General features: G+C 32.4%; 1 protein-coding gene across 4 annotated transcripts in view; it reads right to left on the bottom strand.

Annotated features, from left to right (window-relative positions):
• LOC105214224 (GATA-binding factor C) overlaps positions 1-8,735 on the bottom strand; it is a 95,006-nt gene extending 86,271 nt beyond the window's left edge. For 2 of the 4 annotated variants that reach the window (XM_011187517.3, XM_054233702.1), the window contains exons 1-2: positions 7,816-8,735; positions 1,079-1,779 (exon numbers count right to left, since the gene is read on the bottom strand). In XM_011187517.3, coding sequence (XP_011185819.1) covers positions 1,079-1,373 — 295 coding nt within the window. In that variant the 5' untranslated portion in view covers positions 1,374-1,779; positions 7,816-8,735. The remainder of the gene's footprint in view (positions 1-1,078; positions 1,780-7,815) is intronic. The other 2 variants (XM_054233692.1, XM_054233691.1) reach the window with 2 other exon arrangements.
• Between the last annotated feature and the right edge of the window lie 7,689 nt (positions 8,736-16,424).

Raw genomic sequence — 16,424 nt, 5'->3', positions numbered from 1 at the left:
ATTTTTAATGGTATTGAGTATAATTTACATTTGGAAATAGAATGAAATACATAATTATATCTAGGAATATTTCTTATATTAGTTGCCTTGATTAAAGAAATAGCACTCCTCAAAGCTATGACGTCGCTTTCATATACATAAAGTACTTATAAATAATATTGAAGGCAATTATATGTATATATTTATGCCTGTATATGCCTGCAACTGCGCGACCTTCCCACCAATGAAACACAATCTATACCCGCATTTTGGCGGTAAGTGGCACGCATCATTGAGGTCGCTGACGTCGTCATTGGCGGAGTGTCAGCTTTTGCTGTGTTGAGAAATAACGCCATCATTGGCGCCGCCGTCACTGCCGCCAACGCCATTAAAAACTCATTAGGATTGCGCCCATAATGAGTTCTGTTCTACTATTCTATATCAAATGTATGCAGAGACGTATGTAAATGTTTACAAAAACACATAGCTGTGTATATAATATGTATGTAAGTGTGTAATACATATGATGATGCATGTAAGTAAATAAAATTATGGGCATGGTTGCGTTTGAAAGGGAGCGTAGAACTTTTCCACTTGCTTATAGAAACATTTTTTATTCACTTTTTTGTGTGTTTTATGTGTTTGTGTGTGTACGATCCTGCAGCACTTCAGCTGTCTGTCATTTGATGACGCAGCAAAAAAGCGGTGTAAGGAAATATGTAATAGTATATGTATTAAAATGACAAGAGTTACTATGAAAGAATGCATTTGTATATACATACTTTTTTTAAGTTAGTATTGGAATTAAAAAAATATGAAATTGAAAAAAAATTTATATTGAGAAAAAAATATTTTTTATATTTCCACTTTGTAGCATTAATTTTAATAATTTTTTTTATCTAAATTAGATCAAGTCAAGACAATCTTTTGTGAAAAAGTTGGTGAGACAATTTTTTTGATATAGAAAATTTCTCAATCCAAGTCAATTGTTCATACAGCGTTTTCTAGGAAACCTAAGTCATATTCAAAACTAATCAACTTCCAAATAATAACCTAAATATAGCAGATATTTATTATTAATAACAAAAATTCCACTTACTGTGCTGATGATAGCTCGGATAGTAGCGTCTGTGATGGCCGTTGCTCTCCAGCGCGTAGAAGGCGCTCATATCGGTAGTGTCTAGGCCGCCAAGACCGCCACCACCACTACCGCCGCCGCCGCCACCACCGAGGCCAGCGCCACCGCCCATCGCTGAGCTGCCAGCGGCTGTGAGGGCGTGATGTCCCAAGCCGGCGCCGGCGCCGCCCAGGCCATTCGCTTGCGGAGAGCTGCCCAAACGCGGATTGTCATACCAGCTGCGGGCGGCAGCTTCCGCTGTTGAAGTCATATCCATTTCGAGAATAATTTTGAAGGTTTTTTGTATACAACGAGGGCGAAGAAAAAAATTTGCGTAGCTTTTCCTTGCTTTTTGTTTAGTAGTGTTTTTTTATTTTTGCTTGTGGGTGGTTGCTTATTTGCTGTTAATTAAAGACGACCACGTTGAAGTCTAAGCTAACAGTTAATTTTTATGATTTGTAACAATAATTTTCACTGCACAATTTGTTGAAAGAGTACACATTTTGTTTTTGTTGTTTTTTTTTTAATTTTTGTTAATACATTTCACACTTATGCATTTAAATAAATTTATTGCTTTTTACTTTTTTACACTTGACACTGTTTTATGTTTTATCAGTTTGTTTTATTTATTTTGTTGTTTTTTGTTATTTATTTGTTTAACTGCTGTTTGATTGATTTGTTTGCTGTTGAGAGAACGAAATAAAAAATGCGTTAATAAATATTTATAAAATCGTAATTATAAAAAAGCGAAAATTTATTGCCAAAATTAAGTCGGCGTCGGCACAATTTGATAAGATTTGCTTTGCTTCACTTGACGAACCGTCACAGTTAACCATCGCCAGTGGAATAACATGCTTTGTAATTTGACGAAAAAAAAAAGATTTCGACGATTCGACTTTGCAATCAAACGATTTTTATCAACACAGTCATTAAGTTTTCGGACAGTAGCTGTTGATGAGCGCAGCAGCGGCTTATCAACGCGTCAGCAGCAAATAATAATAATAAAAAAATCATTGAACAACAAAATCACTCTAAGCACCTACAAATCGTTCACATAAATTTTTATCTGCAACAAAGCAATTTTTTTCGAATATTTTTTATGTATTGACTTTGCGTTGCGCTGCGCTCTTGCGCCGCTTACGTGCGCTGCTTTGACGCGCTGTAAATTTCAAATAATTTCGTGTATTTTCTTGTTGAAATTTTGTTTGGCGTAATAAGACACTTTTATGACATCCTTTAGCACACTTCATCAAAATTGAATAAAAATAAATTTCAAATGCATACAAACATACATAATATTTGTACATACATATGTGTATGTGTGTACTTAGTGCCCTTTGTAAGCTCGCGTCTTTTGCGCTCGGTAAATAGCAAGTGATAATATTGACTGCTTTGGAGTCATAAAATTAGATTTATGATACGCATGGACTTCGTGTAAACTGTATAGACACATATATACTAAATCTTCTCTAAGTATATATGTATGTATATACAGTCATATTAATAAGCATTTAAGTATGCTCACAACTTCACTCTTAAAAATTATATACTTGTGCATATCATATTTTTTACTTCTCGCCTTGTCAACAACAACTATAAAAAATGATAATAACAAAAACACACGCTTCAAAATTATAGTGTTCAAACTCTGTTTGTTGCACGTCACTGCTGCAATGTTTGATAGCATATAAATAGGAAATCAATAAAATTGTGTTTGTTGTTATTTACTTTTGATAAGCGTTTGAACTGTAAATTGATTTGAGACGGTGACTCAATAAATTGCGCCGGTTTTATGAGCAGAGCGAAGTCCACCAGTCTGATTTTTGGGTATTTTTAACTGCTATTTCCTACAATTGCTGTCTTCGATTGGCCATTTCGCTGAAGTCTCTTATGATTAAACATTATTATGCAATTGAAATCGATACTCATACAATAGTATGCATATTTTGGCTTTAAAAATGATTTCATGTTCAATTTCTAGGCTCACTGTATTTGTTTAAGTGTTGGCATAATAAAAATGCCAATGCCAAACGAAGTCACGAAGTGTATTTGAAGATATTTAGGTAAATATTAAGCTATATTAATAAATTTATAGACCAAAGACTCATATCAATTGACCTTTGGAGAAGCAGAAAATGAAAAGTTGAGTAAATTTAAGCAATATAATACTTGGAAATGAAAAAACTATAAATATCATCTCAACTATATAAACTACTACGAAAAATTCGAAAAATCCACATTTAAAATTTTTCCGAAACTCCACCATTTTCGAAGCACTCAATATTTCCACCTTCAACTTAATTTATAACTTATTTAAAAGCATTCAAACACCTTCATATCCTGCTATTACAACTAATTATGCATTTCAGGCAGGTGGCATTGACATTGAAGACTCTTCAGCAAATGTAATAAGTGAACTACTCTTACACTAATTGCCACTAATTGATGGTGGTTGCTACTTTTCATTGGCGCACATGAAATTTTCCCTACAATTTATAAGCATTAGAGGGAAAATGTTGAAAATATATTGGAAGTCAACTAATTTGTGGTCTATTACAAGCGCAATGAAGTGTGGCATAGCATTTATTATTGAGTTGTTATTGTTCAAATGGTGGGTAAATGGAGATGTCGGGCAGAAAAGGCAGGTTTTGTATGAAATTTTAAATATTTATATACATTTAGTATGATTAAAATTATTTATTAATATAAGAGGGATCTTATTTTATAAAATTTTTAAAATTTTATTACAAAGCAGTATATAATATTATTTTGAGCTTTCTTTGCCAGTATTATTTAATAATAAAGTGATTTTCATTGGTTTCAAATGTCCAAAAAGTGACTTTGCCTCAAATAAATTTCACTCTTTGTCTTTGAATGTTTAGCTTATCAAATCGAAGCAAAGTCCATACATTTTTATGTACATAACGCATCCGATTTTTTGCTAATCTTTGATATTTATGGCTATTTCAAGTGTTAGATTGTTAAGATAATCAAAATACTTAAAGTGATTAAATTTTCGGTACACAACAAGCGGAAATATTATTTAGTAATCATGATATTTAAAAAAACTAGGAGACAAAGTGGCAGCTTTATGAGAGAGCTTTATGTATATAAAAGATCGATAATTATTGAACTTGGTAAATACATATATTTACTGAATGTTGCAGAAAATAAAAAAATTTCGTAGGGACTTTCATCAGTATATTTGTAGAAAAATTTTAATCTCTGCTTTAATTACAAATCTCTGCTTTAATCAACAAACAATAGCAACAAAAATAGCTTGTCAATGTTGCAGTGCCGTTAGAGACACAAAGCAAAAAAGTAAAATGGGCTAATTTGCAATTGTCTAACCATTTCTGACAGTAAACAAAAATAATTGTTACCAATTTTATTAACCAAACCGGCACACAAGCTGTGTGGCACAACGAGACCATTGTCACAGTGAGAATGTTTATTTCGGAAAAACTGAAGAAGAATGAAAAGGGCTCAAAGGACTAACACTTCGCAAGTCACTGCGCTGCATGCAGTGCAGTAAAACGATTTCTAATTTAGCGAAATTTCCGAAAAAATCTCAAAACTCCAACACGCTGTGTAAATGCACAAACACAACAACAGACAATGGAGAGAGTGAAGTGTCATTGTGCATATGATTGTTTGTTTGTTTGCTTGTAGGTGTTGTTGTGGAGTGTATTGCTTTGTTTTGGAGTACAATCAACAAATGTGGCGCTGTACAATTAATCATTTCTAGCTGCCAATGCGAAATGTGCAATGCTTGAGTGACTGACATATGAATATATATAAGTATTTTTTTGCATGCATTTTTTGTGTGTAACAAATGTCATTAGTATATAGAAATGTCAAAATAAAGCAATAATAACAACCTATACATGTGGAGATGCGAAGTAAAAGATGTTTCTCACGCCTGCAAGCACTTTATGTGAAGTATTATAGTAAATAGAAAATTTGTGTAATATCTCTAAATTGCAGAATGATATTAAGCAACAATAAAAAGTATAATTTTTAGGCAATAAAATAGTATTTTTATGAAAATACGAAAAATATGAATAAAACAAAATTTAGAATGACTTAGAGTTGATATTACAAATTACAAAAAAGGATATTACAAAAAATATTTGTTCTTAGTTATAATATATAACGTGTATTACATAACTCTCGTATGGGTATGATTTTCTGTCCATATCTCTGATTTTTCAGCAATCTTACTGCCGATTTTTAATTTTTTTTTTTTTCGTTTTCGAACTCCATCACCCTTTCAATTACTGTACAATTAACACTATTATATTTCATTATCGATCATCAGTAATTTTATCAGCGCCCAAAACTGTTTAATCCAAATCAATCAGAGTGAAAATTTTAATTTAAAATTTATGTGTGTCTATATATAATACATGCATATGTTGCATGAACAAACCATGTGTTTTTGGCAGAGAAACTAATTTATTTACACAAAAAAAACCGCTTATCATTTATCAGCAAATACTCATACACTATCTAGATATACTCAATAAGCGGGCAACAGGTTTCGAAATTTTGTCAACTCAAGGTACAGGTGCTGGTAACACACACACATATATAAATAGATAGAAGACAGAGCAGAGCAAAAAGTCTGCAGCGTTAAGAACTAATCAAATATTAGAACAGGTAGCAAATTGACAGTGACAAAAAGTGTAGTTTTATCAACAAATACAACAACAACAATACTGAATGGAACTATCAGCAACACATCAAAATTGAAGAAAATAAAGAAATCACATACAAACATGCTGCAGAAAAAAATCATAAAATATATATGTTGCATGTTGTTTTTGTTGTAACTTACTCTAGTTGCGCAAATTCATGTACTCAAATTGACACTTGCATGTGATTCACTGATTATTTGTTGTAAAAGAATTGGAAGTATTCTACAAAAGTATGTAAGTAACTATTTCGACGATTGGTTTGTTTGTTTGCTGTTGTTGTTGCTTGCCTATCTTGACGTATGCTATTGCTGTTATTGCTGTCGCCTATATGCTGACATCCAGAATATCACTTACTTATCGCTATTGTCAATAGTAATGTTACCAACAAGGGTATTTGTTGAGCAAAAGTTGAAGAAGAGTAGTTTACTTTTGATAAGTTTGTCGTCTTCATTTTTGGAGAATTTTTAATTTTCAATTTTGTAGGGTGTTGTGGCGCGCTTTGCTCTTGTTGTTGTTCTTGTATTTTTGTTTGCCTATGAACAGTGCCTTCAATTTGTGATCGTTGCACTCGAAATTTGTCGAACTCCAAGCAATTGAACAACACATCGTCTGCACAGAGTTTCTTATCAGTGCTTTGACTTGTTTTTGGTTTTTATATTTTAGTTTTATTGAAATGCGTCAGCAGCAATCAAGGTGCTTCTGCAGTGTTAGAAATGAACCTAATGGCAATTTTTCCAATAAAATTTTGTTTGAGAATAAAATGTCATGAATACTCTCAAAAGAATTGCATAGTATGCGTGTTTTCAAAAAATCAAACGTCTTAGATTTTAGATAGACTCAAGTAATATCTTGTAATGAAAATAAACAAATATAAATCTATTATTATATATTCAAAATTTTAAAATTGGATATCAGTTTGAAACTGTCTATCCAATTTAGCGTTTGTTACAAAAATTATGTAATTTTTTTAATTTTTTAAACAGCAATATGAACTGTAAGTTATATTTGATTTAATCGAATTTGAGCTTAAAAAATTAAGTTTCTAATTTATATAATATATATTTTAATATTAGAACTCCAAAACAGTAATAAATTCTCGTTTCAAAAGCCACTTAACTTTACAATGAATTTGATTTGGAATTTAATTAAATTTCATTAGAAGAAGCCTCATTGATTTTAGAAAATGTCAAACAAGAAAAATATTATTATGAACTATGTACTGGAATGTATTCTGTATAATATTGGTGATAACTGACTTATAAATCACAAAACTGCCAAAAAGTCTACAGATACATCACTTAGCGCACCAAAGTTGACTAAGAAAACTAGCTAAGTCTTGGTTTAATTAAAAATGTTTTCTCAATACTCTGTATAAAGTTTGATATTTTCAAAACAGCGCATTCCCTAGAAAACATGTTTGTTTACAAGAACATTATTTTAAATAAGCTGCATTGTATATTTTTAAAATAAGTTTTAAATTTAATTTAGTTAATTTCCGCCGATTATAGCTGATTTTGCATATGTTAAAGACAAAACTGCGTTTGAAAGCCAGTCCAAATCGCAATTTATATTTTAAGAGTAAGCTTCAATACTTGCAACTCTCCATTAACAACTTTATATAAAAAAATGTTGTTTTATCTTCGCGCCATCTTACCAAGTTGTGCCATAAGCACTAGTTTCGCATTTCATATCAGTTTTAACACAATTAAATTTACACAAAATGCTCACACTTGAGCGTTATGAAGGATTTAGTTTTGTGTTCAAAAATGTTTCACTAAACTTTTCTTGCAGGAAGTAAATCACTAATTCTTATAATTTATAGTTTTTATGCCAATTTTTTAACAATTTATATTTAGTGTATTTATCGGTTTTATATGCTGATTTCTAATAATCTTCAACACAATTTAACCGTTTGCATTAAACTTAAAAGTCGATGTGGCAACACTAAATAGTATGTTATTATATAAACACAAGCTTATTTGTTTATTTGCCTGCTATCCATTCTGTTTAAACACTTACTTCACATTAGCTGCAAATTGGCGGTAATATTTTTAGAAATTTGTTTCAAACTAAAATTTCACATAAACTGCACATTTCATAAGCGTTTGCTTTATTTGTCACTTTACTTTAATATTTTTCGCTTAAATCTTTATTTAATAATTTTCATAACTATTTTATTAAAACTTTTTGTATTTTGTTTTTCTTATTTTTAATTACTCTATTTATAGCAGATTTCCGCTACCAATCACACATTTACGTAACACTGATAGGCATAATCGGCCAGATATCGCTGTGCGCTTTTATCGCTCCGCCGTTAGCTTGTGTCCGTATCCGGTGCAATTATGTCCAAAAATACCGTCAAATTTACGCAGATAAACTGCGGCAACTGAGTGCGCGCGCAAATACACCTACACAGCCGCACACAAGCAGAATATGTGTATAGAAAAAAACGCGCAAAAACAAACGCGAGCACAAAAGTTATCTTTTTCACGCTAATAACCGCAGCGTAACGTTGCGCTCGCCGCGACAATACACGTTCTTATTGTACTTACTTACATCAAATCGAAGCAATTCGTAGCGATCGAAACGCCGTCGTTGGCTTTGCGGGCGAAATGTGTACTTTCTGCCGACGCATTTGGCTGAAAAGAATCGCCAACTAAGCTTTGTTACTGTTATTATTTGATTTTCTTTTTTCACTTGTAGTAAACCACCGCGCGGGTGGGGGGAGGTGTCACTATACAATGTATGAGCAAAAGCTTTTAGCCGCTTGGCGGACTAGTAATGCACGCGTTTTTCGCTTAAAAACGTTTGAAACGCACGCACGCACGAATTCGACGACGCAAAAACGGTTGAAAAACGGTCTTCTTCAAACGCCACACACACGCCAATAACACGCTAGTAAACACGTCAACGGTCGCAGACCAACTGAATTCAGGAAAAACACGAGACGGCACGAAAGAGATGACAAACAAAACCTGCCGTCGCAGCAACAGCAACAAACACACACGCACGCTGCCGACGCTAGTGTGAGTACAGCGACAATAAGAAAGAGCAAATAAGCAATGGTGTATGTTGAAATGAATGCCGTTGCTGGCTGGCTGGTTGATAGTCACCGTAGCAGCAACAACAAGCATACGCTGTGGCTTGCCCAACGGCCGGTGGTGGGTTGGGTTGCTGTGACAGGCCGCTGTGTTTGTTTGATTGTTTGCTTCTGGTCGTGTGCGCTCTGCGCGTTAATGGTTGCTCGCTCAGTGAAAGCGACACTGCTCTGCTGTGCGCGTGCGAGCGAGTACCCACTAATTGGACGTAAGATAGTACGCTCTCTTCAGAACTACCATGGAGTGTACTTCTTATTCTTTCTCGCTTGTGCTCCTTACTTGGGGCGTAGACGAAAAACTTGCTGCTGCTGAGAAACCGGTTGAGGCACTTTATTGAGTGCTCGGCAGTAGTTTTCACTGTTGGCAATGCCGTTGAAGGAATTGTCTGAGTGGAATGCGTTGAGTTTAGCAAAATAAAGTAAAATGAGTGAGTCAATGAGTACTCTCGTCGCACAATGCGCATAAAATTGCATTCATTGATCTTGTAATGTTGCATTGCATATTTTTGTACTTTTTAAGGACACAAATGCACTAACATACATTTATTGTAAAGCTAACTTTTAGAACTATATAATAATTATATTGAATCAGAATATTGTTCAGTATTTATTGTTATGCAAGAGATACTGGACAAATTGAAGATAATGAAAATATCTATATGTATGTATTTGTCATAGATTCTTATTGGTGATTATATACAGATATTTGACGAATTTCTAAATTGATTGTATCTTTAATGTAACTTTTGCGTAAACGAAGCGTCAATAGCACACAAATATCGGTTTAAGAAACGAGTATCTAAAAATCAGGAGTCGATAGATCTATATCATTATCGAGTTTTCTGTCTTTTCTTACAGTTAAGTTGAAATCACTAACAGTATTTTTAATTTTTATAAGGAAGTTTATCTAAAAAAATTAAACAATTTCTAATAAAGCCACCTTACGCACAACCCTCCAACTAACCACTTTGATATGACTATAAAGCTAATAAGTGTCTTATTTAGCTAGTGTTTATATGTAATTTGGAAAATATCCAAATTCGTAGTATCACATCATCTTCATATTAAGAATTTTTTCGATCGGAAAACCAATATTATTAATTCAATCAGCAAATCGTTTAAATTGTGCAATTTTTGCATATACAGTGGAACTTCCATAACTCGAACACTTGAATTGGCAATAGAGTGCAACTTTCATACAAATTTCCTTCCATAAATCGAACTTTTCGACAAGGGCATTCTACAAAATTTAAATTTTTTTTATCGAGGTAGAATTTTAAAAGAGTCCTTCTATATCGTACGGAAGCGAACAAAAAATATAATATTACCGTTATGGATTGCATAAATCATCTAACACAAGGCATGGGATACAGACGTTAAGAGCCAAACAATAGCAACAACAAACAATATTACAGAAAACATCTTTTATCGTATGTCCATAAACATTTTTGCGAAGTAAATAAATAAAACAGTGCATAATTCTATATTTTACAGATTAAAAAAAAAAATGGTGATTTGAGTTAGAGGAGTTCCACTATATCTTTAAAATCCTTAAGGGAAAAGAAAATAATGATTGCATTACCAAATAACAAATAGTATTTATGGTTATAAACTAACAATATTTTCCATGAAAAAAAATTTTTTTTTTTTAATCTAACTTTTAAGTTATTTATTAGGTACATTAAAATTAAAATATCTGTTAATGTTCTAAAGTAGCAGGCTACAGTTGTTTAAAAGTTAATTCCTTTTAATCGATTTATAGCCTTAAATATTTACTTATATATATACATTTTTTAATAAATTACAATATATTTTCATCCACAAATTATAGATAATATAAAAATGTATAGTACATATATATTATAATGTACAATATGTACATGCCAACATCCACTGATCACTTGCAGCATATATCCATTTCAATCAAATGCAATTTGATCGCACTGTTCGAATATTTTTCTTTTTTTCGCATTTTTTTCCTGCAATCCAACCCATTCACCGAGCTCCACATATTTTGATTTGTTATTGTTTTGTATTGTTTGCTCTCTTGGCAAATGCCGCTCCGCTTTAATTTCCGTTGCATATTACGGCTGCATTGAAATTGCTCACTCACCGGTGCATCGCTGCACCCGATTGTCTCTTTCTGATCCATTAACATTGTCACTGCTCATTGACTGCATTCGCTTGCATACGGCTCGCTAACTTTGCTATTGCTTTTACTTTTGTTAGTGAAGAATTTTCTTATTTTACCTTTCGACTCAACACTCAGGGACTCACTCACTCAATGGCTTCTCTTTTGCTTCGACGACGCTCGCACCCTTTCGTTTGCTTCAGTTTGTTACTCAATACTCTGCCGTAACGGCAGATCTCTCACAGCTCTCAGCTTTGTTAGTGTTTCCCATTTGATTGAAATATATAATAACAACAAATAATAAACAAGCATGAAAACAACAATAACACAAACCAATGCAGCAACATGCCCACCCATGCATGTTTACACACATATTTACGCTGTCATGGCAGTGACAACAATCGATCGTTCCGTTCGGCGATTATTCGGTTTATTTATGGCCTTAACATGTGCAGATTTGTCTTTGCTTCTGCCTTCAATTGTTGTTACTATTGTTTTTGTGTTTGCGCTTGTGTTTGTGTAGTCATTCATTTTAAAATACGCGCAAGCGAGATGGCTTTATGCATGTCGAAGATTCTGTAGCAAGTCGACTGTATAGTTGGCCTCCGTTGCGCTACTCATCTACATATAGACACACACACAAATAAATATGTAGTGTTGCATTTACATGCATTTGACAGCTTCCTCCTCCATTGCTACTGCCATTGACCAGTTGGTGGGTTTGGTTCGCTTTGGTTTGGCTTGGCCCAGCCACGGTATCTGTTCGAGGAAACGACATATGTGTCGTCACTGTGACTATTTGCTTTTGTTTTTACTATGCGTATGAGCATGCTGATTTTTGTTGTTGTCGACGTTGTGTGCATTTTTTTGCGTTTTTGCATACTTTTTGCGCTTTATTGTATTTGCTTTGTTCGCCTATTTCTATTCTTATTCTTGCTGCTGGTTTTTAGTCGCCAAGTTTTTCGCACAAAATGTCCATTTTGGCTCGAAAGCGTGCAAGTGCTGATTGTAAAAAGTGGAATGAAATCGTTTTGCACAGTGTATGACGCACAAATTGAAGAAATTATTATTTTAAAGCGAGACAGACTTTATTTTAATTTTTAATTTAGTCTTTAAACCATTAACTTTTAATATTTTATTTTCAAAATCATTTTTAATCTTATATTATTTTAATATATAATTCGGTAAAGCTTAAGATTAAGAAGATTAAGAAGAATATTGAAATTTGAATTTTTGACAGAGTTTAATCCAAAAAAGTCACTTTTTTTTACAAAATTTCGATATGTATTGGGTCGAAAAAAAATAGTAATAATAATAATATAAAAAATTCGTCCTTCATGAAATAGAAAATTTATTCCAAATATGTGTGCAAACTTTGAACCAAATCGCTTTACAACTTGTTGAGATATCGTGTTCACCGACTTGAAATATTTAGTTTTGAAAGAAAAAAATGCGTTAAATGTTTAATTTTCATACTGATAGGGCCGATGGGCGGATTTCCAAAGGGTAGATCTCTCAGATTATTACTTGGATTGATTTGATATTTTTGGATAATATTTTAAACATATTGCACTATTTAATAAGACAACCTTTTATTTATAAAATTTATACTCGCCTAACCACTTAAATACATTAGTTAAAAACTTTATTGATTAAATAAGTGCTTAATAGGGGGAATCGAACAAGCAGTAGTAAAACTATAATACAATAGTTAACGGTTATACGACGTACATTCTGAGATTTTCTTCAATTATTTATTATATTCATTTTTGATTGAAATAATATTTTTTTATTCATAAGAGAGGAAAACTCATAATAGTCTACTTGTTCCATCTGATTGGAAAATCTTATATAATACTACGTTCGGACCGACATTGAAAACGTGTTTTCATTGAAAAAATATGTTTTTGTTCGAAAACTTGTGTTTTCATCCATGCATCCATCCACGTCTGCTCTAGTTTAGTCGATATTATTGAAAGACATATTTTGCCAGCTCTAAATTGTCATTTGATATTGTAAACAAATTCCACTATTTTGTCAAAATAATGGAGAAACAGAAATAAAAATAAGAAAGGAAGGGCTAAGTTCGCGTGTGACCGAACATTTTATACTCTCGCAATTTATTGGTTTAATGTTATTATGCGCGTTTTCTTTTCTTTTATCGAATGGTGAACTCGACTCAAGTATTGGGCCCAAAGTCCACTAGAAAACATAAATCATTATATGAAAGTTGGTGTAATTCCTGAAGTTTCATTAATATATCAGAAGTTTTACTCAAGTAACGTAAAAGTTTACAGACGGATTTTAACTCGTCTCGTCATCCTGATCATTTTGATATTTATAACCCTATACACTTACAAACAACATGAGAACAAAACTTTGATACTTTCTTAGCAACACGTTGCGGGAGTATAAAAATGCTCAAATGTAATCAAACAAATAAATTTGTGAATTGTCAATGAAAACGCATCGAAAACACAAAATGTCGGTCAGAACGACTTTGGTTCCACAATCCAAAATTGTGTTTTCAAGAGGTTTTCAATGTCGGTCCGAATGTAGTATAAGAATTAAGTGATTTACAATTAAACAATTTGTTGAATATCAGTCAGTTTTTTTGGATCAAGATTCTATGACAGATGCTGTAAGGTCTTTAAAAAAAATAAAAAAATTCTGTATTAAAATAAAATGTTCCCGATGAAATTGGTTATGTTTACCAGTTAGAATTTAGAGCTAGGAAAACACCACTACTCATAATACAAGTTCTACTCGATTCGAATACCACATTCACGTCAGCTACTACATTCATATCTTTGTATATGTGGACATATACAGTTATAGAAAATCACCATTGCTACCAATATTCGTTGCCAGCGTCGCCATTATTTTCGCGAGCCGCATCCTTTTTGGACAATTCGCCATCCACCGCCAGCTATAAGTAACCAGCTACTAGCCAACCGCAGTGTGAAACATTTCTTCCTTCCTTCCTGCTGCACAACGGTTCAATCGTCCGTCCGTCCGCACAATAACCTTCCGTTTTGCGCTTACTTTGTGCTTGTGTTTGTTTGCGGGATTCGATGTTTTATTGCCGTCGCTATTCTGGCATTTATGCACTTTGTTGTTGTTACTACTGTTTTTTGTGATGTTTTAATCCTTTTTCTGCCTTTGAGGAATTGTTTTGGTGCTTTTATGTTTTTTTTCTTGCCGTGAATATTTCTCACATTTCACACTTTCTGAATGGATTCATTCTTTAAAATTAGTACTTTGTTCATTCGTCGAGTGTTCTGCTCATTTCGCATTGATTTTTGGGTAATTTTAACAAAGTAAGTGTCCTTTTTATTTACGAAAAGCAACTTCTGCGGTTTTTCGTTTCGAATCTTTTTTATCTTGATATATGTATTTCATTTGAGAATGCATTGTATTATTTATTGCAAAGGTGAAATAAAAGTACTTTAGTTCAATGGTACTTAAAAAATATCAGTCACCTAGGTGAAGTAGATGATCGAAATCGATGGTCTTAATGGATTAATGATGAGCTCAAAACAATTCGTCGACATATGAGGATTTAATTCATCTGCAGGAGTTTTGGGAAAACGTGGAAGGTCCTCATCATATCTTCTATGATAATTTATCAGACTACCTAGTGTAACCTAAATCTTGAAAATTTATTTATTAATAAGTCTTAGTTCTTATTGTTTTGGATTGGTTTAAGAACATTTTAAATAATTACGTTACTGCTACCTCTATTCAACTTCTCTTGGGAAGGTCTTTCATAATTCTTAACTTCTTTTTTTAATTCTAGTGACTTATAATGATAGATCAATAGAATAAGATTTCACTGGAGGAGATCAATTGCATATAAAAGAACGGATCAAAAGTTATATCTTCCCAAGGATTACCAAATCGAGAATATTTTGAAATGTGAGGGGTTCTTGATTTCAATAATTCCGTTATATCGAAGGGGATTTTTTAAGTTGTGTTTAGAAAATAAAAAAGTAGAACAGGAGATTTTCAGTTAAGATAAGAGTTGGCCATTATCATCGAAAATTTATTTTTGGCAAGTGAGCACTGCGGTTGGCTTGAATAAATTTCAGCTGAGAGAATGATTTTTCGATCACTTTTTGCAGTAATTGGGGTCGTACGTAAGCAATAAACATTGTTCCGGTGTAAGTCTGTGCCGGACTATAAATAAAATAAAGCTGTCAAAAAGACCAACTCTGAAAAAGTATTGCATCATTGAAAACAAAATAAATATAAGAAGTTATTAGTCATTCGTGTCATTATTATCTTAAAGTACATAGTTTTCCTGTACTTGATCATATAAATCTAAGTATATTTTTCAAATTTCTAAATACTTTGGAATGCGTTAAAAGATCGCTATAAAACTTTATAATGCTATTGTAATTAAAATTTACTGCATTATAACTTTTAAATTAAATAATTAAAATTTAAAATTTTTGTTTCAGCAATAGATAAGAATAGAAAGCTTAAAATCCGATTAAAGAGATTTTTATTTTACATATTTCTATATTTAATACTAGCAGACCTCTCCGGCTTCGCACGGGTTTAAACAAACATTTCAAAAGTTATAAGTTTTTATACACTTACACTCTCCCATATATTATATATGTATGTATGTTGTTCTTGGTTGGGTTCATATAAAAAAGTAAAATGAGGAAAAATCGAATATGCAATTATATTTTATTTGTAATGAGCTAAATCTTGATTACGACCTCTAGTCTTTGGTGCCCGATGTCTTTCTCTCTGATTATGAAGGCGTTGGGACCGCTCAGAGTTCGATTCCCTAGTGCGAGCTTGTATATTTCTAATAATTTATACTTACTTGGGAGAATGATTTTCAAGACGATTTTCAGTTTCATATTAAGATTCTCCATCACGGAGGCTTTTTTATACGCTCACCAGGGAAATATTTCTTAGATTCTTGCAAAAAATATAGCCTATTTCGCCTATTTTAGCCTACTCGGATGAATGTATGCCCAATGATGAAATAATTTTTGAAATCGGCACAGTAGTTTTCGAGTTTATTCAATACAAACATACATACAAATCTTTCCTCTTTATAATAGTAGTATAAATTTAACATTTTATTGACATATATACCTTTTATGGATAATTTAAACATGCTTTTGTTTATATTTAGATACTTCTTCTATATATGTTCTTACATTTCTTTTATAAATGCACTAATTGAACAAAATACCCGAATCAGCTTGTACAGTGGTGGCCATATAATATGCAACTAAAACACGATTTTAGAAAAAGTATGTATATCTTACCATTAAACTTTGCAGACTGTTGATTGGTAATGAAATTATTTTAATTTGGTATTTTTACTATTATTTAGCGTTTATAAACCAAAAGATTTGCATTCTTAAAAAAAAA

Source organism: Zeugodacus cucurbitae, chromosome 2 (genome assembly GCF_028554725.1).
Source record: "Zeugodacus cucurbitae isolate PBARC_wt_2022May chromosome 2, idZeuCucr1.2, whole genome shotgun sequence".
Lineage (NCBI taxonomy): Eukaryota > Metazoa > Arthropoda > Insecta > Diptera > Tephritidae > Zeugodacus > Zeugodacus cucurbitae.
Note: the sequence above shows the minus strand (reverse complement) of the source record. Positions and strands in the feature narration are given on the sequence as shown.